This window comes from Fistularia commersonii, chromosome 12, assembly GCF_037954325.1.
Source record: "Fistularia commersonii isolate RoL2024-O1a breed Wild chromosome 12, RoL_Fcom_v1.0, whole genome shotgun sequence".
Taxonomy (NCBI): domain Eukaryota; kingdom Metazoa; phylum Chordata; class Actinopteri; order Syngnathiformes; family Fistulariidae; genus Fistularia; species Fistularia commersonii.
The window spans coordinates 8,365,014-8,389,836 of NC_141295.1; the positions used below are offsets into that span (position 1 = coordinate 8,365,014).

Genomic DNA, 24,823 nt, shown 5'->3' on the forward strand with positions numbered 1-24,823 from the left:
GAAAAGCTGCATGATTAATTTATAGCTCGTTATTTACGGTTTCAAATAAAAGAAATACCTTTATTGTCAAATAGAAAGCGTCACAGTTTATTTAATCAAAAGACATTCAAACAACACAACTTTTGTCTTTGTTTGTTGAATTTCTGTGTCATATAGGGAACATACTGAACTTTGAAATCAAGATTACAAATGACAGAAGCATCACTTTTTCCCCAATCAAATATTTAGTCAGGTCACAGCCACGATAGGTTCTAAAGAGAGGATGTCAGTCCGCTCTGACAGAACCTGCCGGACAGTGAAGAGAACATGTGCGTTTTCTAATTTATGTGATCCACTCATAGAAGCATGATGTGAAGATGAGTGACCCGTGCGCGACAAATTTTGTACCGCGCCCGAGGCCCCACGGTTGTCGGGCCAGGCAGTTTTTTGACAAGGACCACAGGCAGCTACCGGCTGTTCTGGCTCCAACCCAACCACTGCCCTTCGCGTTCTCCTGCACACATCCAGTAGGATGTGCAACTCTTGACGGAAGGTGGGATTCAGGCAGCAATATATGAAAGGGTTGTAGCATGTGGAGCTCATTGCCAGCCAGTGAAAGCAGAAATATAGAGCATTGGAGGAATGTATGGCCTGGCTGGACAGCAGTACTACATAGCAGTTGAGAGGAAACCAGCAAACAGCAAAGACTCCTACAACAAGAAGCAACATGGCAAGAGTCCGACGCCGCTTCTTTCTCTGGGTGGCGTGCTGTGCGGTTGTGGTGTCACCAATGGCGTTATGGCGCCACAGCTGATGGGCAACTGTGGTGTAGGAGGCTGTGATAATGAAAAGGGGCAACATGTAAAGCAATGTGAACGTAAGGAGGTCAATATACTTCCAGTAGACATCTGATGGCTCTGGGAAGTCTGGGACACACAGCCTGCGCTCGGTCTCCCTACTAGAGAAGGAAATGAAGCACAGAATGAGCGAGAAGGAAGATTAATTAGAACCAAAGAGCAAAACCAGAAATGGGTTCAGACTTGTAATATTCGCTTACATATTATTGATATGTTATGAGTGTATTTGGTTTTACCTGTAAGAAAAAGTTGAAAGTTTTTGGTAAATTGCATGCGGGAGTGAAAAGCAGCTGGCCATAATCCAGATAACGGCCACCCAAATTCCACCCTGCATCAGGGACATGCGTGGTCGCAAAGGATGTAAAATCACCTGAGAGAAATCACATAGCACATCCAAAGATTACATGCTCAGATCAATTACACAAGGTTATTCAGAAGAGCTCTAGTTTCATACAAATCTGTGCATTGATTACAAAATAACTGATCACTAGTATCCAGAGAGCTATTCTAAAATGACTTGACTTACAAACACACAACCACCACAAAAAAATTAAGGATCTGAGGTCTTCAACAGAGAGCTGTGGAATTTTTGGTTGATTCAAAAATGTTCTTTTTAAATTTTACCCCCTAATTTTGTTTAATAAAACAGAAATTGCTTAAATATACACCAACATGAATCCAACATTTTGTAGTGAATGGATAAATGTGGGCAGAAGATGATCCTTCAGTCAGGTGTCATAGCACCACCCTAGCCTTAAAATGAATTAAATTAAATCAAATGACATTAGAATTTATTTAATTGTCTTTATTCTGATAATTTAGTTTCATTTACACAATTATTTGAAAATAAAATCGTCAACTTTAACAGCTTGTATGCAAGATTATCATGCAACTGATGTTCACATTGACATTGGTATCAGTTGACAAGGCAAGTTTATAATGGCGACATGACAAGCCTTTTTGTATGTTGTGCGTTTAAAATGAAACCCTGAATATATGAACCTGGACGAGAAGTAAAACTGCCCATTGTGCCAGTAGATGGCATACATGAGGTATATATTGAGAGCAAAATGAGAAACTACAAGAAAAGATATACATTTTGGGACACATCACCAGTAGTGTGTCTTTGATTCAAAGGGTGATTCAGCCATTAAACACTGTACACCCACCTAAAAGGAGGCCACCTACAGGTTGATCAATTCTGAGCTTTTGTCCCATTCCCAATCATTACAATTAAGTTATTGAGCGGGTCATCTGTGTGAGCCCAGCAGGGGTCCTTCTATTTTATCCATATCCACTGACTGCTTCTTTCAGCCACTTCAGAGAAGGATCTAACTGTCTGCTGAAGAGCCTATCCTTGAATATCAAGGTCTTTGATCAGCCTGATGACGGAGGGAGCCACAAATCCCCTACATCCCACCTCAACAGAACAGACCTTTGCTTTCCATCCTCGCTGTTGAGCGTCCGTTGCCGGCTTGGTGTATCGCAGTTTCTTGCGTTCATGAGACTCTTTAAACACATTCTCCCAGGGAATAGTAAGTTCACAGACTTCAGTGATGGGGACCAAAGTACCAAATCTGGCCTTTGGGTAGTAGATGTGATTTCTGGGGGAAAAAATTATTTGCTGGCCAATGTAAACCCACTCTTTCCAATCTCGGGCCATGGCTAGCTATCCAGGCTTGAGTATAGTGGGACTCCCACCATACTTTCATTCCTCTCCTTTCCAGAGCATACCTCCACCTCTCTAGATTCTCCTCAACCCGTTCTTTGCTCTCACAACAGATTGTAATGTCATCTGCAAACATCATGGTCCATAGAGATTCCTGTCTAACCTCATCAATAACCCATCACTTCATCTAGCTCATTCCAGAACTTCTCCTTCTCCTCAAACTCACATCCCACCTGCCAGGCATCGCTACTAATAACATTAAGCATCACACCTTCAATTTTCAGTTTCAGACTCATAAATCTATCTGACATTCTTTTCACCTCCAGAATGTTCATAACAAACTCCTCCTTCAAGAATACTCATACCTCATTTCTCTTTTTGTCAGTACCATGATAGTACAACTTATATCCACCTTCCTTCTCTGCATCTTGTCGACAAACTCTCTACCTTTTCCTGTCATAGTCCCGATATTCAAAGTCTCTACTCTCAGTCCCAGACTCTTGCCTTTCCTTTTCTCTCTCTGCTTCCGAACACGCCTTCCTCCTCTCCTTCTTTGACCTACAGTAGCCCAATTTGCATTAGTTCCCTGTATGTCATCAGTACCAATGGCGGTCGTTGTTAACCCGGTCCTCGATCGATCTGGTATTATCTGGTTATTATGATTGATTCACATGTTTGGTTTTGGCAAAAATCTTACGCCAGATGCCCTTCCTGACGCAACTATCTGGATTTATCCGGGCTTGGGACCGGCTCAGGGGGAGACTGGCCCATGCCCCGTCAAGGCTGGCTCGGGGAGACACCAGCCCGTCCCGCCTTGAGGCTTCACTTTTGATTGTATTTATTTGATTTTATTGTATTAAGTTTTGATTTTGGTGGCGCAGGAGGTAAAGCGATCATCTTTGGAACCAAACATTCCTGGTTCAATTCTCAGCTCCTCTTGGTGTGTCAAAGTGTTGTTGAAAAAGACACTGTACTCCCTGGCGCTTGTGGAAAGCAGCCTACTGCTCATGTCTCATCCATGGGCTAATTGCAAAGAACGAATTTCCCCACGGGGATTAATAAAGGATAAATTATTCTTTATTATTGATACATATTATACTATATGCATTATAGCAGTCCCCCGTTCCATCTCTCTGGAAATGTACGAAGACCCCTGCTGCAGGTGCTTGGGCCATTTAAGTCCTACTGCTATGTTAGTTATAGAAACAAAATTGCCACGTTATACTCAAGATACATAAATGCTAAAGTTCCACTTTGATCATCCATGACATTTTAAGAAAACAGTCTCTCATATGAAGAACTTGGGAGGGTCATTGATGCTTTTCAATCAGCTACTGTCGGCGAACACTTAGAAGCAAGAAAAACATCAAGAACGGGAGAAATGAAAAAATAAACCAACATATACACACACTGTTGCAAGGCTCTTAACATATTATGAAAAATGTCAGCATCACTGTTCCGTTCCACACCATTCTGTACTGACTTTTTGAAGTTATTGCCTTTCTTCAATATACCAGCTGATTATGGAGTTTTGCTTTACTCTGACTAAGCAGTTGCATAACAGTATTTAGAAGGATTTAAAGAATCATCCCCTCCAGAATGTTGCATGACATTTCAAGTCAAATTTAAACCTCTCACTGCCCTGTCGTTATTAATTAACCACTAACATTCCCATAGTGACCTTTATAGAACTAGTTTAATTAGTACATTGCAGTATTTTTTAGCTGTCCTCCTTATTGTTTTCTAGTTCTCCTTTCAGCTTTTCCCTTCAGGGGTCGCCACAGCGAATTAACCTTCTCCATCTAACCCTATTCTCTGTATCCTCCTCTCTCACACCAACTACCTTCATACCCTCCCTCACTATATCCATAAACCTTCTCTTTGGTCTTCCTCAAGACCTCCTGCCTGGCACCTCTGATTCCAGCATCCGTCTACCAATATATTCACCGTCCTCTCTATATGACGGAACCATCTCAGTCTGGCTTCTCTGACCTTCTCTCCAAAACATCTAACATGTGTTGTTCCTCTGATAGACTCATTCCTGATCCTATCCATCCTGATCACTCCCAAAGAGAACCTTAGCATCTTCATCTCTGCGACCTTTAACTCTGCCTCCTGTCTTTTCGTCTTTGTAATTGTGTCTAAGCCATACAGCATCGCTGGTCTCACCACTGTCTTGTACACCTTTCCTTTCATTCTGGCTGATAGTCCTCTATCTCATAGTACCCCTGACACTTTTCTCCACCCATTCCAACCTGCTTGAACCCTTTTCTTCACCTCACTCTCACTGCAGATCACTATAATCTGCAAACATCATGGTTCATGGTGATTCCTGTCTAACCTCATCTTTCAGCCTGTCCATCAACACTGCGAACAAGAAGGGGCTCAGAGCTGATCCCTAATGGAGAGCCACATCCGCCTTGAACTTCTTGGTTACCCCCACAGCACACCTCACCACTTTATCACAGCTAGCATACATGTCCTGCACCAGTCTAACATACCTCTCTACTACTCCAAGCTTCCTCATACAATACCAGAGTTCTTCTTTTGGCACCCTGTTATATGCTTTTTCTAGGTCTACAAAACACAATGCAGATTCCTAGGGCCTTCTTTGTACTACTCTGTTAGCATTCTCAAAGCAAATACTGCATCAGCAGTACTCTTTCTAGGCATAAAGCCATACTGCTATTCACAAATGCTGACTTCTGCTCTCAGTCTAGTTTCCACTACTCTTTCCCATAACATCATTGTATGGCTCATCAATCTTATTTCTCTAAAGAATGGGCACAATCACACTTGGTCTCCATTCTATCCAGGTAACAAGATCCTGTTGAATAATGTAGTCAGAAACTCTACTGCTGCCTCTCCTAGACACTTCCCCACCTCCACAAGTATATCATCAGGACCAACTGATCAGACCACTCTTCAATGCCTTCCTCACTTCACTTTTACTAATCTGTGCTACTTTGTGGTCTACAATAGCCACCTCTTCTGCCCTTGCCTCTCTTACATTTTTCAAATTCATCAGCTCTTCAAAGTACTCTTTCCATCTTCCAATCACTCTTCTAGCATCTGTCAATACATTCCTCTCTCTCTCCTTAATCATCCGAACCTGTTGTACATGCTTTCCGTCTTTATCTTTCTGTTTCACCAACCTGTATAGATCATTCTCTCTCTCCTTACTGTCCAACTGAGCATACAAGTCATCGTACGCCCTTTGTTTTAACTTTGCTACCTCAATCTTTAACTTACATTGTATCTTCCTGTACTCCTGTCTGTTCTCTCCAGTCCTCTCAGTATCCCTCAGTATCTTATGTTAGCCTATGTCCCTGCCTTTTTGGGAAAAAGGTGTTCACTACAGCCATTTCCATCCTTTTTGCAAAGTCTACCACCATCTGTCACTCTTAGGTCCTATCCTGTGTATACCAAATCTGCCAATTACTTCTTCATCCCCTCAATTGCCTGCACCAACATGCCCACTGAAGTCAGCACTAATTACCACTCTCTCATCTCTGGGAATATTTTGCACCACTTCATCTAACTTATTCCAGAATTTATCTTTCTCCTCAAACACACATCCCACCTGTGAGGCATAGCCACTAACAACATTGAGCGTCACACCTTCAATCTCCAGTTTCAGACTCATAAATCTATCTGACATTCTTTTCACCTCCAGAAGATTCCTAATAAAGTCCTCCTTCAAGAGAACTCCTATTACATTTCTCTTCTTGTCAGTACCATAACAGTACCTTCTCTGCATCATGTCAACCAACTGTCTATCTTTTCCTGTCATAGCCCCAATATTCAAAGTCCCTACTCTCAGTCCCAGACTCTTGCCTTTCCTCTTCTCTCTCTGCTTCCGAACACGCTTTCCTCCTCACCTTCTTTAACCTACAGTAGCCCAGTTTCCATTGTTACCAATGGCAGTCGTCAACCTGGGCCTTGACCAATCTGGTATGAGATTATTAGGTTTGATTTGCATGTTTGGTTTTGGCAAATTGTTACACCGGATGCCCTTTCTGACGCAACCCTCTGCATTTATCCGGGCTTGGGACTGGCTCAGAGAGACACTAGCCCATGCTGCTCTGACGCCGCATTTTTGATCATATTGATTACTTACAGTTATAACCATTTCTTTATTTTTCATCATTAAAGTGATCACACCTATGCTGGAAAATAATGTAACCTGACCTGAAAATGGAATGTTTGGGCCTTTATATTCAAGAGAAAAGTCCAAATAGCATAATCGCCTGTAAAAAAGAGGGCATACAGCTAAGACTAGAAGGGAATTCATGAATGAGACCACTCTCCAAATGCAATTTGCTATTTTCTCAGTTGGACAGATTAATTAACGAGTGAAGATAAATTGAATAAAGAAAATGCCAACACACAAGACACAAACAAATAATGAACATGAAATGGATAGACATCATTTATTGTTGGCGTGAAAATAGATGATAGTTTTGAAAAATCTACCAAAACATGCCTAACTTGGATTATTGAATTAACTCTAAGATGCGCACACATATCGGTAATGCAGTTTAAAAGACATTGTGTTAAAACCTCAAATAATTTATGAAACTACCAAATATACTCATATAGCACATGCTGCGTCAGTTTTTCTCTGTGTAAGGTGCTCCTAAGGAAGCACTGTAACAAACTGTATACTGCTGGGATGTAACTGGTTTGTATGATTTGGAGGAGTTATTATCAATCAATCAGTATTTTATTTGCCATGGTCAAAATAACAGATGAATTCTTTAAACCAGGGCTGGCCAACCTGTGGGTCGCGGTTTCATGTGGCTCTTACGCTAATGTCAAATCTTGTGTTTTTGTTTTTTTTTACAGTACATGCATGTCACGCGCATGAGTGTTGACACAAATGACTTGTGAAAATGTTGAGTAGTGTAGGCCTACCAAGTTCACTCTCAAAATGGCAGGTAAAAAATGCACAACAAAACAAAAATCTGAAGATGAACACAGGACATTTTTAAAAGTGGTAGACTTTTTTTTTTTTCAACGTAATGCAAGCCATTCCGCCTTATACATCAGGCATCATTAGCGCATTCCAAGGCTTCAAATCTTCAGCGGGACTTGCTAACATTGACCAGACAGACTGAATCTGACCCTCCGGGGTAAGTCAAAAATACTGCCTGACTAAGTTCAAAGTGCGTTTTCTAACAAATTGAAACTGTTTAAGATGCATATTCAGAAAAGAGATGTAAACACATTTTCCTACTCTGCTACAAGCCAGCGGGCAAGTCACCGGCATCATCCTGAATAAACAAACAGCCTGATGTGCAAAAATAGTTGAAAACCTGCACGAAAGCTTTGCGACCAAGTTCCCTGATCTTCAAATGAAAAAGCCACAGATTGCATTCCTTGTCGGCCCACTGAATGCAGAGACAGGCTGTTTGCAACCCCCGCTGGTCACAGATGAGGCTACGGCTGAGTTGGAGATGATCTATCTTTGTGAGGAGGACCAATTGAAACCTGCTTTGAGAGAAGGCACCATTGAATTCTAGAAATGTGTGCCGATGGAAAAGTACCCAAATGTGTTGCGCTTAAGATACTGTCAATGTTTGGGTCAACATAAGTCTGCAAGTCTCTATTTTCTACCCTGAAACATATGTAATCAAAGCATCAATCTGTTCTAAAAGACACATGTGAAGGAATTGCTTCAAAAACTGCCTATAAACCAGATTTGAAAAGAATGTAGAGGGCAAGGAATGCCAGAAATCCCACGAAGCAACATGCGTGGTCAGAGAAAAAATGCCATTGTAAATTATTATATTTTTATGAACTGAACATTGAACTCAGAGTTTGGTTGTGAGACAGTGCACCCGGTGTTCATTGCTGAAAATGACTGGTCTGTGATTGTAGTTCTGTGGGAGTCAATTTTTGTCATTATCATGTTTATGTATGATATTTACAGTAAATCTGGCAGAGCAGATGTCTCTGAGTATAAGAGACAGCTAGAGAGTGAGGGTAGGAATTGGGGCAGTCCATGTATGATGTGGCTCTTTGTTTGGCATACATATATAATCCACATATATAATCCAATGTAAAGCATATTGAAACCGCAAGGGGATGATAGTGCTAAATAAGTGAAGCTGTCGTTGGTCGGCTGTTGCTTGTCAGTCGGCAGTCAATCGCAGGGTCACATGTAGATACATGCACGCTCTCCTTCACACATCTGGGCAATTATAGTCTTCCATTAAGCTACTGCATGTTTTTGGATTGCGGGAGGAAAAAAGAATGACAAAACAGCAAAAAAAACCACACAAACATGAGGAGGACATGCAAACTCCACAAAAAAAAGCCACAATTGCAATCAAAGCAGGAACGTTTTTGCTGTGAGGTAGACATGCTAAACACTGCACATACATTGAATCACCATGTATCATTAAGTACATGTATGTATTTTATAATGAAATTTCAGTCTTCGTACCTTAAAAATTAAAGGTAATTCATCTATATTAAAATCATTTGCAATTCTTTTATCAAAGTTTCAAATCAGTTTGCATCTCTGTTTGTCCAAGACAACCTTAGTGAGCTGAAATAATAAAGCAGTTTAGCTTCAAATAATGATCAAACTCCTGTGTACAAACCTGTCGTCGGTCTAAGGCAATGGCAGTGAGAGTTAGAGTGGAGACGTGCAGGGAGCAGTACTGCACAAACCGGCTGATATGACACATCATTCGGCCAAACACCCAGGTACTGTTCACAAAGCGCACCTGGGGGAACACAAATAAGGACAGATTTGTTTCCATCACTTCAAGGGATGTAGTCATAGAAGGTTTTTGTTGATGTTTTCTCACAATTTCCTCATCAAGTGAAAAGTTGATCCTGGTAATGTTGAAAGTTATATTACAAAGCACAAAGGCCTCTGAGAGCTAGGAGTAAGGAGTGGGCTATTAAGTGAGACAAACTCACCCCAAATACTACCTACTTAAAATTTGCACTTCAGCCATGATAAAACCCTTGTGTGCAGAGTGAGAAATGCTTTTGTTTGTTTGTTTTTTTCCATAGAGGAGTAGATAAAACATTAAACCTTTATTCTAATATGTGGTCACAATTGGAAGTGAATGCTCTCCTTGCAATGATGACTTGCCCTAACATCTCATCTAAAGGGTACCAAAGGATAATGTCCGATCAAAAGTGTCCAACAATTTCACCTCAGACAATATTCTAAATGACTGGCCAGTTCAGAATGATTTGCTTTATCCTCTGAAAGTGATCATGATTACGTCTCAGTGTATCTTCAATTAGTCTAGGGTGTATTTACTGCTTCATGTAAAACTCCATTATGCTGTATATCCACTGAATCTTCCAAAATAAGAAATTAACCTGAGAAATACAGGATAAGTCTTCTGTTAATGCTTGACATAGCTTACTGTAGTTGTGACGGAAACAGATTTGTTTTGCATTGCAGTTATTGCACCCTCGCGGTTGTTGTGTGATTTTGATTTGAGGCCATTTAATTCATAGCTCTCCTTGCTGAAGTTCAGGCCAGAGGTGACAATATGTTTATACTCATTTACTGCCATAGATGCTATTGATTTTTATAAATGGCATCACCTTTAAGTTATATTGTTTTATGTCATAAAGGCAACTTGTTTACATCAGTATTAGTTATGAAAAAAGTGACATAAATCCAGTTTAGAAATAAGTAATCTAAGCTAAAAGCAGTTGACTTCATTCATTTACCATGTTTTGGTCATGTATGTATCTGAATCCTTGGGAGGCTGTTTACCTGTCTGTTCAACATATGTTCATAGGGTAGACAGAAAAGGTGAATAGCCGACGATTAAATGAAGAGTAAAGGAATATCAGTGGCACATTTCTCTGTTACAGGTTTGCAAAATGGAAAAAAAGGGGAAAAATTAACCTCTTCACCTGCAGACATTCTGTGTGGGCTAAAGAACGTCAAAGTCAAACTCCATCAATACTGATAATCAGGACCCGGAGGGTAAGTCAGAATATGACGCATCGACTGCAACATCTTCTTCAAGACGTTCAAGCAAGTCATCTATTGGTGTAGCTGCCACATACAGGGTACACCGACTGTTCTGAAGGAGGAATGTGAAGCCGAGGCCTCATCAGCAGACACTCAAGTGTTTGAGGCAGCTTCACGTTTGGAGGATTGTGACCTTGTGAGAAAAACCAGCTGTGATAAGTCCCCAAAGAAGTCGATACAGCACACTGGTGAGTACTTTAAGCACACGAGAATCATGGCTGAGCTTATACTGATGAAGGGACAGAGGCTGCTCTAATACCAAAAAGCCAACCCCCCTCCAGATACTGAATAACATGCAACAGCCAGCTTTTTCTGCCCATACTCTGCAGCAAACTATCCATCCCTTATCTACCATTTATCCTGCAGTCCAGGTCGAAGCCTATCCCAGCTGAAAGAGAACGGGGACAAACTCTGGACCAGTCACTAGTTTGATTGCAGGGCCAAATACACATACAATCAACCATTCAATTTTTCATTAACACATCTCGGCAATTTTTCCAATGTGTTCCATTTAACCTGCATGTTTTTGGTCTGTGGGAGGAAACCAGAGAGCCCGGAGAAAACCCACACAGACACATGGAGGACATGCAAACTCCATACAGGAAAGCCCACTTTGGGAATCAAACATGGTTCTGGGGAAGGAAAAAGGACCTCATCAGAGGCTTGAAGTGATGAGGGTGAGCTAGTTTAATTGCCTGGGTGTCCACATCAATGAGGTAACTTAACATCACACAGTTAGTTAAGAAGCTCACACCACAGGATTCCGTTTTTGTTTTTTAAACTGAATTCACGCAACAAAATGTCGTGTGAGAAAATGTGAGAAAACAGCACGCCAAAACAGGCTTATCTTCTTGGATTTTAGCAACTCAAATTCAGTTGAATGTGAAACAGAGGGAAAATTGCACTTTAGAACAACATTCCTGAGGGACTGACCTTAACAGAGGTTATTATCCATTTTCTCATGCCGACCTGGACGGAAAGCTAAGGCAAACTGCAGAGGTCAAGACAGTTAGTGTCACCACTGTGTTTTTCCCAACATTATTTTGAGATTATAATACTTAAAACCCTATAACTAGTGATGTTAAGTATGTGTTAATCTGTAAGCCATCAGGTGCTCATTTGTATTTATTTCTCTGTTTTCTTATTTCTACATTTAGTTTGGTCTATTCTGTCACTCCTGCTTGCTGTGTAGTGTATAACACTTGTCATTGTTACCTGGCTACGTTTTGTGTGGAGCGAATTTCCCAAAAAGGTTGCTTGTTTATGGTTGGGGTGTAAGTGTATAAGTGTGATACTCAGTTGGGGGGTAGGTGTAATACTTAGGTGTAACACTTTCTTGTTAAGTTGTCCATCATTGTCACCTCCATTGTTTTTTTTATCAGAAATCAACATATGAACACACAATTTTACCTGAATTATTACATAACAAAACTGACTTATTTCTGCACATAAGCTTCCTTCCTTTCCTTATTCATTCTATTGGATAGCTCAGTGGTGGGCTGTCAGGGCCTGTAAGGCCTTCTCTGCTGGCCTTAAAAAAAATCAGAATCACAGATTTTAATTATATTTTGTCCATGAATACTTATTAAATGATTACAAATGGCACAATTGGTTCTGCAAGCCGTTTACGCAAAAAAATCAGTGTTGATAACGCTGTTGCGTCAACCAATCAAGATTTTAAGTTGGCAACATCAAAGCCTTCTAGCAGGCTACAGCAACGTCAGCGTATTCACACCCTCTGATTGGATAATCAGAGAGTGGACCATTGTATTAGCAAAGAGAAGCATGCTAGCGAGTTGCGAACAGAAATATAGTTGTGTTTGTTTAATATTGGTTTTGTCAATCCACAATGGCTATAGGAGAAGAAGAAACAGATTTAGTTGCTAATATATTGTTAAAGCCACTTTCAAAATGGAGTTTTGAAGAACAGCTGGACATAGTAAAGAAAGATCGGGCAACCTCTAAGCTAGCAAACCTGTCACAACCAGGATAAGGATTTGTCCGACATTTACAAGCCACGAGCTATGAGCTACCCTGGCTCACAGACTCCGAGGTACACTACAATTTGTATTGCTGGGAGTGCTTGGAGCTGAAGGGCACAGATAGCCTGTACCACAGAATAATTGAACTCTTTTTTAAAGAAAGAAAGGAGGATGGATTTTGTCTACAAATTATCAGATTTCATTTGGTGAGTAAAATGCTGCCATTTTCCCAAATAATACTGCAAGTTTATAAAGTTATTATTGGTACTTTTTATGTGTCGCAGCTGTTTGCTATAAAGGCATTTATTGTGGCTGCTGTCCGTTTTTGTGGCTCCTGCCACAGGACCAGACTTTGCTGTGTGTTCAGATTACATTCAGGGAAAACGTCAGAATGGTCAGGAACTGATCAAGCAAGAATGGTTCATTCAAAGTCAGGAAATACACTTACAAGATATCCCTGACCAGAGATATCCCGGGCCAGAATGATCCCTTTGTCATCACGTGATGCATTCCCGCGGGCGAATTTTAACGCTACACAAGTTATCTATCTGTGATGCATCTCTCTTTATACTGCATTTCTGCATAATAAGATGGTTTTCTATAGCCATAAACTAATTACTGGGGGGTGGATTGATTTGGAGCACTACTGAAAGCTTAGGTGTAAAACACACGGCCGGCCACTGGAATAACTAAACCTGTATATTACTCTTAGTGGCCTTTAGGAGGGTTACACGTACATACATAAATACACTATATGGCAAAAAGCAATCACTCACCCATCCAAATAACCAGAATCAGGTATTCCAATCATTTCCATGGCCACAGGTACATTAAATCAAGATTCAGATCAGCTCAAGAACAGTGTGCAGGGAGCGTCACAGAATGGATTTCCATGGCCAAGCAGCCTCATCCAAGCCACACGTCACCAAGTGCAATGCAAAGCGTCAGATGCAGTGGTGTAAAGCAGGCCACTACTGGACTAGAGCAGCGGAGACACGTTCTCTGGAGTAATGAATCATGCTTCTCCATTTGGCAATCTGATGGAAGAGTCTGGGTTTGGTGGTTGCCAGGAGAACGGTACTTGTCTGACTGCATTGTGCCAAGTGTGAAGTTTGGTAATTATAGGGATTATGGTGTGGGGTTGTTTCTCAGGAGCCAGGCTTGGCTCCTTAGTTCCAGAGAAAAGAACTCTGAGAGCTTCAGCAAACCCAGAATTTTTGGACAAGTCCATGCCACCATAGTATAACATGTTTAATATGCACCAGTGACGCGCAGTCAGTAGAGGCAGGGAAGGCCGGGCCTCACCTGTCATCATGGAAAGAAAAAAATGCAAAATGAAAAAGATAAATTAAATGGTTATATTTATTCAGTGATTTGTACTATAAAGTTATTTCCACATAGCTTCACCATTTTTAATTTTTTTTTTTTCAAAATCGCAAAAAAAAAAATCACATTTACCGTTCGGATTGCGCAATGATTCTGCTAACTGTGCTGCCATGCTATACACTGAGACCGTAGTGCTGTCTCTGTGGATGTCACTTTAAAAAAAAACACTTTTAATATATTAATTAAATTTCCATAGTTTAGCTGATGTGTCTAATGTTTTTTGTCAACAACTGTAACATGTCTCTTGTGTTTCTCGTAATCATAAAACAACTGCGAAGAGACATTAAGTGAGGCACGCAGTGATGGTGCCTCATGATGGGGGGCACCGCTGATCCCAGGGATCCTTCTTACTACTCGGCTACAGAATAATGGAATTAGCAATAGCAAGCTACAGTAAACAGTTAGCAAGTCAAGTGCAGCCATCCAACTTTTTTTTTGCCGATCTCATTGGGCTGCATGGCTCACAAACAGTGAGGGATGAATGTAAATCTCCTGGGCAGCTTCTCAACTTTTTGGCCCAGAAGGATCTCATTCAAACTGTTCCTGAGGCAACAAAATTGCTCCGGCTGGTGGTCACCATTCCGGGTACGACAGCATCGGTGGAGCGGTCATTCTCTGCACTGAAAAGACTCAAAACATACAGTCAGAACAAGAACGATCAATGATGACTGTCTCCACTGGCAGTGATTTCCATTGAGACAGAGACTTTTAAAACTGAAGAAAGAAATGTATGACTTTATAAGTAAGTTATCGATGCTTCAGAAGGAGCGGCGCATGGAGTTAATTTATAAGTAAAGGTAAGAGATAATAAAGGTTTTTTTTTTTACATGTGCTTTTTTTCTTTGCTACAGTTTTATATGTAAAGAATGCTGATATGATATTTTACACAAAACACGTCTACTGCTAAAATGGTGAATAAGCTACTCTGTAGGGTTCATATGTTTGTAAAACTGACTGTGATGATGTCAGTGCCTCACCAGCCATGAACCTCACCGCACATCACTGATACGCACAGTCAGTGCTGGACTTCTTCTTTTCCTTTCAAGTCCTCAAACTCCAACATGTCTTCCTCTGTCAGGGTTCACACCTGATCCCCATTGTAATCGGCGCCAGCTGCAGCAGATGCCGCTAATCAAGATCCCTATAAAGGGCAGCGGCACGCTCTGCCTGGCGCCGGGGGATTGTGGTCCTCACAGACCACTGTGAAGCCCTGCAACAACTGGACCCCATTCCTGCCATTGTGGCTCACAGAGCCTTGCCTCAACCAGGACCCCATCCCTAACCTCTGTCCCGTCCCTCGTTACGACCGGAACAAGTAAGCTGGTGTAACCTCTGTTCCCATCTGCAACCCGTCCAGTCTGCCACCCTGTCTGGGGCCCGTCCCGTCTGCACACCCGTCCAGTCTGCAACCAGCCCCGTCTGCAACCCGTCCTGGTGAGCCCCTGCATCCCGTCCTGTCTGCAACCCGTACTGGTGAGACCCAGCCTCTGCAGTCCCATCTGCACACCCGTCCAGTCTGCAACCAGCCCCGTCTGCAACCCGTCCTGGTGAGCCCCTGCATCCCGTCCTGTCTGCAACCCGTACTGGTGAGACCCAGCCTCTGCAGTCCCGTCTGCACACCCGTCCAGTCCGCAGCCCCGTCTGCAACCCGTCCTGGCGAGACCCTGCATCCCGTTCCACCATTTCAACCCCAATAAAAGCGCTTTCAACCAAACTCTGCCCCAAAGCTTGGTTCCCTGCTCGAGTCCGCCCCAGCGCCTCGTGACATCCTCTTTGCCACTGTCTCTAAACCATACAACATCGCTGGTCTCACCACTGACTTGTACACATTTCTTTCATTCTAGCAGCTACCCTCATCATACATCACACCTGACACTTTCCTTCACCCTTTCCACCTCACTTGCACATGTTTCTTCACCTCTTTTCTGCACTCTTCATCGCTCTCTACCGTTGGCCCTAGGAGTTGGAAATCCTGCATCTTCTAACCTTCATTCCTCTCCTTTCCAGAGCATACCTCCACCACACTAGAATTTCCTTAATCTGTTCTTTGCTCTTACTATAGATCACAATATAATCTGTAAACATCATGGTCCATAGTGATTCCTGTCTAACCTCATCTGTCAGGCTGTCCAGCATCACTGCAAACAAGAAGGGGCTCAGAGCTGATCCCTGATGTAGTCCCAACTCCACCTAGAACTTCTCTGATACACCTACAGAACATTTCATCATTACCTCTCATCTCTTATACATGTTCTGTACCAGATATACTTCTCTGCCACTCAAGACTTCCTCATCCAGTACCACAGTTACTTCTTTTGCACTCTACCGTATGCTCTCTCTAAGCATATAGAGGCACAATGCAGCTCCCTCTGACCTTTGTTTGTACTTCTTTAACAGCATTCTTAAAGCAAATACTGCATTTATAGTTCTATTTCTGGGCATGACACTATACTGCTGCTCTCAAATTCTGACTTCTACTCTCAGTCCAGTTGTATAGTTTCCACTACTCTTAGGCATAACTTCATTTTATGGCTAATTGACTTTATCCATCTATGCCCTAGGAATGGATAATAAGTGTGATGGTGATCATCACACTTATTCTCCATTCTCCAGTCATCTTCTCATTCTCTAAGATCCTGCTGAATCATCTAACCAGAAACTCTACCGCTGATTCTCCTGGATACTTCCTTACCTCCACAGGGAAATCATCAGGACCACCTGCCTTTCCACTCTTAATCCTCTTCAATGTCCTCCTCATTTAACTTTTACTAATCTCTGCTACTTTGTGACAAATGTCACCTGCATACTACTACCCCCACTATTGTAAGTTACCCCACGTTCCTGCCTTTTCTGGAAAAAAAAAAGTATTCATGACAACCATTTCCATCCTTTTTGCGAAGTCCACCACCATCTATTCTGTCTGTGTTCCTATCCTGGATACCAAACCTGCCCATCACTTCATCAACTCTTGCCTCCACCCACGTGTCCACTGAAGTCTTTGTCAATGGCCACTCTCCCTCTTTCTGGGGATATTCTGCTAAACTTCATCTAACTCACTCCAGAACTCCTTCTCCTCTAACTCACTTCGCACCTGTGGGCCATGCAAACTGACAACATTGAGCATCACACCTTCCGACTCATAAGTCTATCTGGCACTCTTTTCACCTCCAGCACATCCCTGACAAACTCCTCCTTCAAGATAACTCCAACTCCATTTCTCTTCTTGTCAGTACCATGAAAGTGCCCATAGTGCAGAGCGGATATATTAACACCTCTATCCAGAAGGGTTGATGTGTTCTACGGGTGCTTGGAACACACAGGGGTTCTCAGTACACTCATCTAAGAATCAAAAGAAGAGGAGAGAGACAGCCTAACAGTGGTCTGACTTGACTTTGCAAATGCATGAGTCCATTCCTCATTAATTGAGCTAGGTTGTTCTAAAACACTACCACATAGCGTCCAGGGCAAGATCGTCAGCTACCCAAAATACGTCAAGCTACGATTCCAGTTGGACAAGTTTACAACAAAGGGGTAGCCAGTAGATAAAGGGATAATGAGCTACGGATTTAAAGGGAAACGATCCCTAACACTCAGGGAAACCCAATAAAATGCCTTGGGAGGTGGTATGATGAGATAAGAACAGCATCTCCAACTTCAGAAATCAAGTTGATGATTGGTAGAAGATTGACAAGTCTGACCTGCCTGGGATATACAAGTGTTGGATCTACCAACACAGCTAGCTCCTGAGTCTAATGCGGCTTCTCACCAAGTAAGAGGTGCCCTTGTTAACTATGGAAGGAATGGAGAGAAGGCTCAAGAAGCACCTTCGTAGGTGGCTGGGAATACCCCTGAGCTTTACATTCTTGGGGCTTTACATATGGTCATGCCAGCTCCAGCTTCCCCTGTCATCAGTGGTGGAGGAGTCACCAAGTGCAGACAGACTCTCAGAACCAGTGCATCTGGGAAGCAGGGGTCAGAACAAGATCTGACCACAAGTGGGCCAGCAGCACAGCATTTAACCAGGCAAAATGTTCTCTCAGGACCAAGGATATCTTAAGATACCCTACCTCTGAAAGACAGGGGATGGGATCGGCCCATTTCCAGCAGTGGTCAAAGTCCATCCCCAAGGACAAGAGAACCTTGATGAATGAGGAAGTTTGGAAGCTTGAAGAAGGGAGAAGAGCAAAATCCGTCAAGCTTGTGACTCAAGGAACCTGGACAAGGTGAAACCTCCCCAAAAGATTCATCACGTGGAGTGACCTGTGGCGAGTGGAGCCCTTACGGATATTGTTTCTGCTCCAAGCAGTGTATGAAATATGAGGTTGTGTGCAGTGTATGAGGGATGAGGTTGTGTGGGGGTAAATGAACATTGGTGCACATTCAGTTAAGGTGCAAGACTGCTTTGACACAGGGAAGATACAAGTGACGCCATGAAAGGGTGCTGAAAGTGCTCATTCTGGAGCAACAGAGGAGGAAGAAGCAACCAGTCATAGCAAGACCACTGATGAGTACCATCGTCTTCATGAAAGAGGGCCAAAGACCTGTCATCCTCAGCCAAGCCGGACAGAATCTCCTGTAGTCAGCCCAGAGATGGGAAAAGAAGGTTGACTTCAGGAGAAGACTCCAATCCCCAGAGGCAGTACTGTCCACTACCATAAGACCAGACATCATCTTGTGGTCCCCAGAGGGGAGTTGATGGTGCCATGGGAGGAGGGCTGAGAGGAAGCTGTAAAGAGGGAAAAAAGTGAAATACCAGCAAGGTGTTCAAGACTGTAGGGATAAGAGGTGGACAACACGACTGATGACTGTGGAAGTAGGATGTTGAGGATTCCCAGCCCAGCCTGTGTAGAATCTCTTGACAAGTGGTGGACTTAGAGGCCACTTGAGGAAAGCAGCAGGCTGGGGGAAGTATCTGAGGGAGCCACCTGCTGAATCTGGCATAAGAGAAAGGACAGTAACCTGGCCAGTCACTGCTGACCAGCCAATTGGAGAGTGTTGCAGGTAACAGTCAAAACACCCAGAGAAGGTTGGGAACCACCTGATGACCTCTCTTCCAGGCCAAGGCTTCAACCATTAGAAATGGGTGTAGATTTACATTGCAGATGTTGTGTATACCAATCTTCAATTATATTATCTAGCATTTACTGCAGCATAGGGTTTTCATTGTACAAGGAAACATCCTCTAAATCTCTCTAATATCCCTTCTCTCTCTTTATCTGTCTTGGTCTGCCTCTTTCTCTTTTTCACCTAAACCAGCCGAGACAGAAGGCCAACCACAGTGAGCTTGGATCAGCTCAAGGATTCTGCTTAGTAAAATGCAATATTTCCTTGCGGCCATCCCCAAGTGCTTGTTCATGAGGGAATGTAGGGTTTCTCTGAATAATTTTAAAGAGGTTGTTTAGACCTGCTAGATACAGTACATAGTGTCATAAGACAACTTTGTTGTGAAGTGGAGCTCTATCGATAAAATCTGACTTAACTGCAACACAACTTCACCTGTAAACTTGAACTGATACAAGAGTTACAGTCTACACATAGAAACATCTCATTGGGTGGAAAACAAATGCAGGGAAATAAATAGAAGTTAAGAAATCAATTAAAACACGGAAATACAAAATGTAAATCTGTGGAGAGCAAGTCTTCAAAATAATTAAGTCAATATTTATGAAACAGTAAAAATGAACACAAATACACAAAGGTGAGATTACATCTTTGACATCTATGTTGAACCCAGTTCCCCTCCCTCAAGGGATTTCCATGGGATGGCTCAGCATAAAAAAAGTCATGATGATGGAAGTCTTTGATGAGATTCTAGACCAGAAATGGGGAAACATTTTGGCTCAGGGGCCACATTGAGTTTTAAAATTTGACAGACGGGTCGGGTCGGCACAAAATACAATACATATAAAAAAAAAAAAAAATGCATTAGTAAATAGTACTTATCAGACTCATCTGACATTTGCTTTGGAAATAAATCCAGCTTGGTTTTGAAGGCTCTTGCTTTTGCTCGCATTTCATGGGCAAACCAGTTTTTCCCTTGTAGCTTCATGTCTAGCTCATTCATGTGTATCAGTATGTTCACAGTAAAGGCTATTTTCAACCTTTTTTGAGCCGTGGAAAATTTTTTACATTTACCACCACCCAAAAAACCCAAAGTGACACTCTAACACAGAACATATAATACATTTAGTTGGTAATATAGTTTTTTATGTATTTATACTCAGTATGAAACCTGGGGCTGTTTTGATGAACACACAATGGATATCCTGGCAGTAATGGTAGAAAGACACACATGAAGCTCTTGCTCAAGCTTTACAAGCTCGCAGTACTAATGTTTTTGCCACAGTGCCACACTTTTTTGATTTAGCTACAAATTCAGCAACAAAGGAGCTAGCTTTTAGAGCTCTCATGTTTACGTTTGTGTTTTTTCTCCCAAAAATTGCCAAAAGTTTTGAGAACTTTCACACTTTCACAAAGTCTGTTCCTTCAGGGTTTTTAGGTGTTTGCCAGATGTTTCTATGGTTGTGTCATTCTGAAAACTTTTGGCCATGACTGCACGTAAGTGTACAAAACAGTCTATCGGCTTGTTTTGAACGGAAGGGTGTTGCGGTTGGAGATGGTGTTTGAGCTTGCTTGGCACCATGGCGCTATTGGATAGCCTTTCAACACACACCAAGCACAGCAGAGTCGGTGCATCCCCGGTGAAAGTGAATCCAAATGAAATATAGCTTTCACTGTATTGCCTTGAGCTCAGCGTCTTTTCTTTTTCTTTTGTCCATTACTGTCACTCGCGAGTCTTGCTGTGATCCCAAACTACCACTGTCACACAGCGCTAATGCTAACATTGACCTCTACATCATCGCATCACAGACGAGACACTCAATGATCTGTAACGGCACACTAGTGTGCCGCGGCACACTGGTTGAAAATCACCAGGCTAAATCGCAAACCCAATCTGTGTTATTCAGCTCAGGAAAATTCTCAAGTAGCTCCAAAAATGAAATAATCTCCTGTTTGAGCTCCCACATTCATTGATCAAATCATTCGCATCAAGTATGAATTCGATACCGATCTTTGGCAGGCCGGATTAAAAAGACCAGTGGGCCGGATGTGGCCTGCGGGCCGCTGTTTGCCCACCCCTGCTCTAGACTGTTAAAGGATGGTTCAAATGACATTGTATGTAATGAGAACAATAGAAATGCATGTGAGCAAGTGAGGCTACTTTAAGGTCATTTCTGCTTCTGTATGATCGTGATAACAGTGGGGCTATCCCAAGTTTAAGGCCGGACGAATGCAGAGAATTGCGTCAGGAAGGACAACCGATGCACACGTATGATAAACTGAATATGCAAATCAAATCTATAGATGGAGGCTGCTGATTTTCCCTGCAGTAACCCCTGAAGAAGACAGGTGAAGGAAAAGATGTATATATTGTTGTCCTATAACTATCAATAAAACTCGTAACCCTAATTTAGTGTTCATAGGTAAAATGCTACGGCAATATAAACAAAGTGAAAATAAGAAAGAAGTGGTGAATTCTATGGTCACCTTACTAAAAAGAAAGCAATGTATGGATGCTGAGCAGAAAACAGGCATTTGTGGTTAATGTGGTCCCTGTTTTATAAAAAATTTTTGTGCTCTGTAGCACTGCATTCGTTCCTCAGCGGAACTACAGAACTGTCGTGACAGCACTCTCAGTGAATCGGCAGACCTGGGCTGATTTATTATGGGGAAAAGTACCCGTGTTTGACCAAGTGAATGATTCAATAATTCTTTGTTATAGCCATTTTTGGACTTGTAGTCACATACGCTTCTGTTTTGGAGAGGTGCATGTGATGCACTGAAACTTCACACTGTCTCATTAATGAAATGCTGGACCAGAGTGAAAAAAGTAAATCTCAATACAAAGATAAATCCAATTTTGTGAAAGTACCAAATTTTAGCCTTACTTCAAAAATTGAGCAAGAAGGGGGACCCATAAAGAAAAATGTTTATTGCCCATCTGCAGCAGAAAAAACAACAGATTTTATCTCTTAAAGAATCAAGTTTGGAAAAAAAAAACAATTTAAACAGAAACAACCTTTGGCCATACATCAAAACCATAAGAAAGTCCACAAAAGAAAAATCAAGTAACGTTCTAGTCACTGATTGAAAGGCTGGGATTACAGTTAATGTAAAAGATAAAGTACAGATAACAGTTTATATAAAACCATCTAATCATTTCTGAAAAGGATTGCCAAAAACCCGTGCAATGCCCGTTCAAAGGTAATTGTTATTCCTTATCTATTTTCAAATTCAAAGACATCATAATGCTGAGTTGAGGAGTTTGTATTAGTATTAGGCCTGAGAAATAATAAACTACAGGGGCTATTTTATCCTTGATCCTGATCTAGAGAAATACTAAAGAGGAGATTTATGGATGTAGTGAAAGACCATATGAAGAGGAGAGAAGATACAGCATCGGGTTGTAATGGAGAAGCAAAAAAAAAAAAAGTTTTGCTTTTGATATATAATTTATATTCCCTTATTAATAAACATTCCTGTGATGTATAAACTGCACCAAGGGTTCTAAACCACCCAATCGTGCAGTCAAAAAGGTGCCATCTGTGGGTGTTTGGAGTTCATCAAAATTCTTGTGATTTCTCTCTAATGAACAAAAAAATATTTTCACAACCTGCCTCTATAAAAGAAACACATATTTATTAAACTTCTGCAACTCTCTTCATCATCAAATCATTTAGGTGGATAGTATTTTATTTTTCTATAAAGCACAAAGTCTTACCAGAGTGAAGGGAGTGTTGAGGACAGTGATAAAGATATCAGCCACAGCGAGATTCATTATAAACAAGCTGGTAGAAGACTGGGTGCGCTTGTTTTTCACCACCACGTGGCAAACCAAGGTGTTGCCAAACAGGGAGATCGCGATTATCAGTGAGTACGCGGCGACCAGGAGCGCTTTGAGTCCCCCGTCCTGCGCGTCCCCGACGCGGCGCTTTTTACTCGCCAGGGTGCGCCAATCCTCCAGCATCCCTTCATCAAGGAAGAAGTCCACAGTCCCGTTTTCCAACAGACCCGAAACATTCAGCTTTTTCTCCAAAAGTGAGGTGTCGTTACGTCCATGCGCGGTTGCCGTTGTTTCAGTGTCAAGTCTGCACATCCAACTGATCACAAATAACAAAACATTCACAAGCTTCATTTTGTCGATGTTTGATTTTTCTTCTTCAGTCCTGCGTGTCGAAAAATCACCGCAACTCTCAGCAGTACCTGCTCTGGTTCTTCCTCGAAGGTGATGCAGAAATGCAGAAAAGCAAGGGCGTGCAACAGCTTCCGTTACGCGACTCAGCAGCGCACCTGCTATTTCTAAGCCTTCTATGTGCGTGTGAGTACGTATGCGAGAACGCGGCATAGACAGAGAGAGAGAGCGAGAAAGTGTGTGTTAGGTGTTTAAGTACTATTACTGCCTTTTCATTTTTACTGTAATATTGCATTTTTTTTTTGTTATTGTTTGATTTGTTTATCTGTACTACAACTTGGATATGATGTAAAAAATATGATTGCATATTCTTTCATGCTATTTTTAAAGTCCTTCATGTGGGGGAAAAAAACAATTTAATACTAACAAATATTGTTTTTATATTAAGGTGAGCCAGAATTACAATAGAAATATAGAGTGGAGAAATCACCTTTTCAATGCTTATGCTCCAGGTGTCGTGTTTCGACGAGGAAACGATGGAGGAGTTTAGTATTTTAATATAGATACACCAACAAATAACATCTGGGATCGCCCATATATAACCAGCTTAATTACCCCCCCCAGCCCTTAATCCTGTGGGGTGAGAGGCTACACCTTTCAGTATCCGCAGATTTAGTATTTTCCACACTATAAGGCGCACTGCATTATAAGGCGCAATATAATAGAAGCTACAGTAGTGGCTGGGGTTGCGTTATGCATGCACTAAATAGAATTGCGCCAAAGGGAATGTCAACAAAACAATCAGATAAGTCTGTCAAACTTTATTAATAGAATACAAACCAACGTTCTGACAACTCCGTTCACTCCCAAAACAAGTTAGTGCATTCACAATATGGTACGTAAGTACCGGTAGTTCTTACCGGTATTTGCGCCGCCTTCATTTAAACAATGTATTTCCAACTCAATTTGTCACAGTTCAAAGCGTTTCATAAAACAAAAGCACCAAGAAGGACCGCCTCTAAATTCATTGATGATCATGTCGCTAGCTAGTGCTGTTGCCTTCATTCGAATAGTGACCGTGGTGACACTTATACTTGCTCTCTGCTCTCTTTCTAACAACCCATGGTTCAAGTTTGTCCTTTAACTGTAGCCGTCTCGCTTTGTTCCCTCGGAAAGTGTGTTTGGTCTTTTTTACTTCATGCAGGTCATCTTATTGCTTCCTCCACTTCTGCACCATTGATTTGATAATGTTGAATTCTCTCGCTCTATTCCCATGTTCTACTGCGTGACTGATCGCCTTGAGTTTAAACTCTGTGTCGTAAACGTGTCTCTTGAAAGGTGTCATTTTGGGGTCTTTATACACACACAAGTGGTGTGGGACTGTAATTCCCCTTTACTGTTTTTACAGCTGCTACTTCAGCGACGCACACACATACACAAATGGAAATGAAAATTCACACTTCGCGCAGTTATATATCTCTGCATGCACTGCACACTACTTCTTCTACGGGAGAAAATGGAGTCGGCGGCTGCTTCTCGTAGTTGCGAGACCCCGTGCGGCTCAGTATTGATCTATATGTAAGGTGCATCGGATTATAAGGCGCACTCGGTTTTTGAGAAGATTAAAGGTTTTAGGTGCGCCTTATAGTGCGGAAAATACGGTAATCTAATATAGAAATACCCATAAACAACCTTGAACACCCGGGATCACCCATATATATCTGGCTTAACAATGGC

The 24,823-nt window shown here is 41.9% G+C and overlaps 1 protein-coding gene across 1 annotated transcript; it reads right to left on the minus strand.

Annotated features, from left to right (window-relative positions):
• Nucleotides 1–228: 228 nt before the first annotated feature.
• Nucleotides 229–22,946, minus strand: LOC147228684 (G protein-coupled receptor 83-like). Its single transcript, XM_086156650.1, has 4 exons — nucleotides 22,676–22,946; nucleotides 9,117–9,242; nucleotides 1,073–1,206; nucleotides 229–937 (listed from the first exon to the last, which is right to left on the minus strand). The coding sequence occupies exons 1-4, from the start codon at nucleotides 22,919–22,921 to the stop codon at nucleotides 229–231; spliced, it is 1,215 nt and encodes a 404-aa protein (XP_086012776.1). The 5' UTR covers nucleotides 22,922–22,946.
• Nucleotides 22,947–24,823: the final 1,877 nt, after the last annotated feature.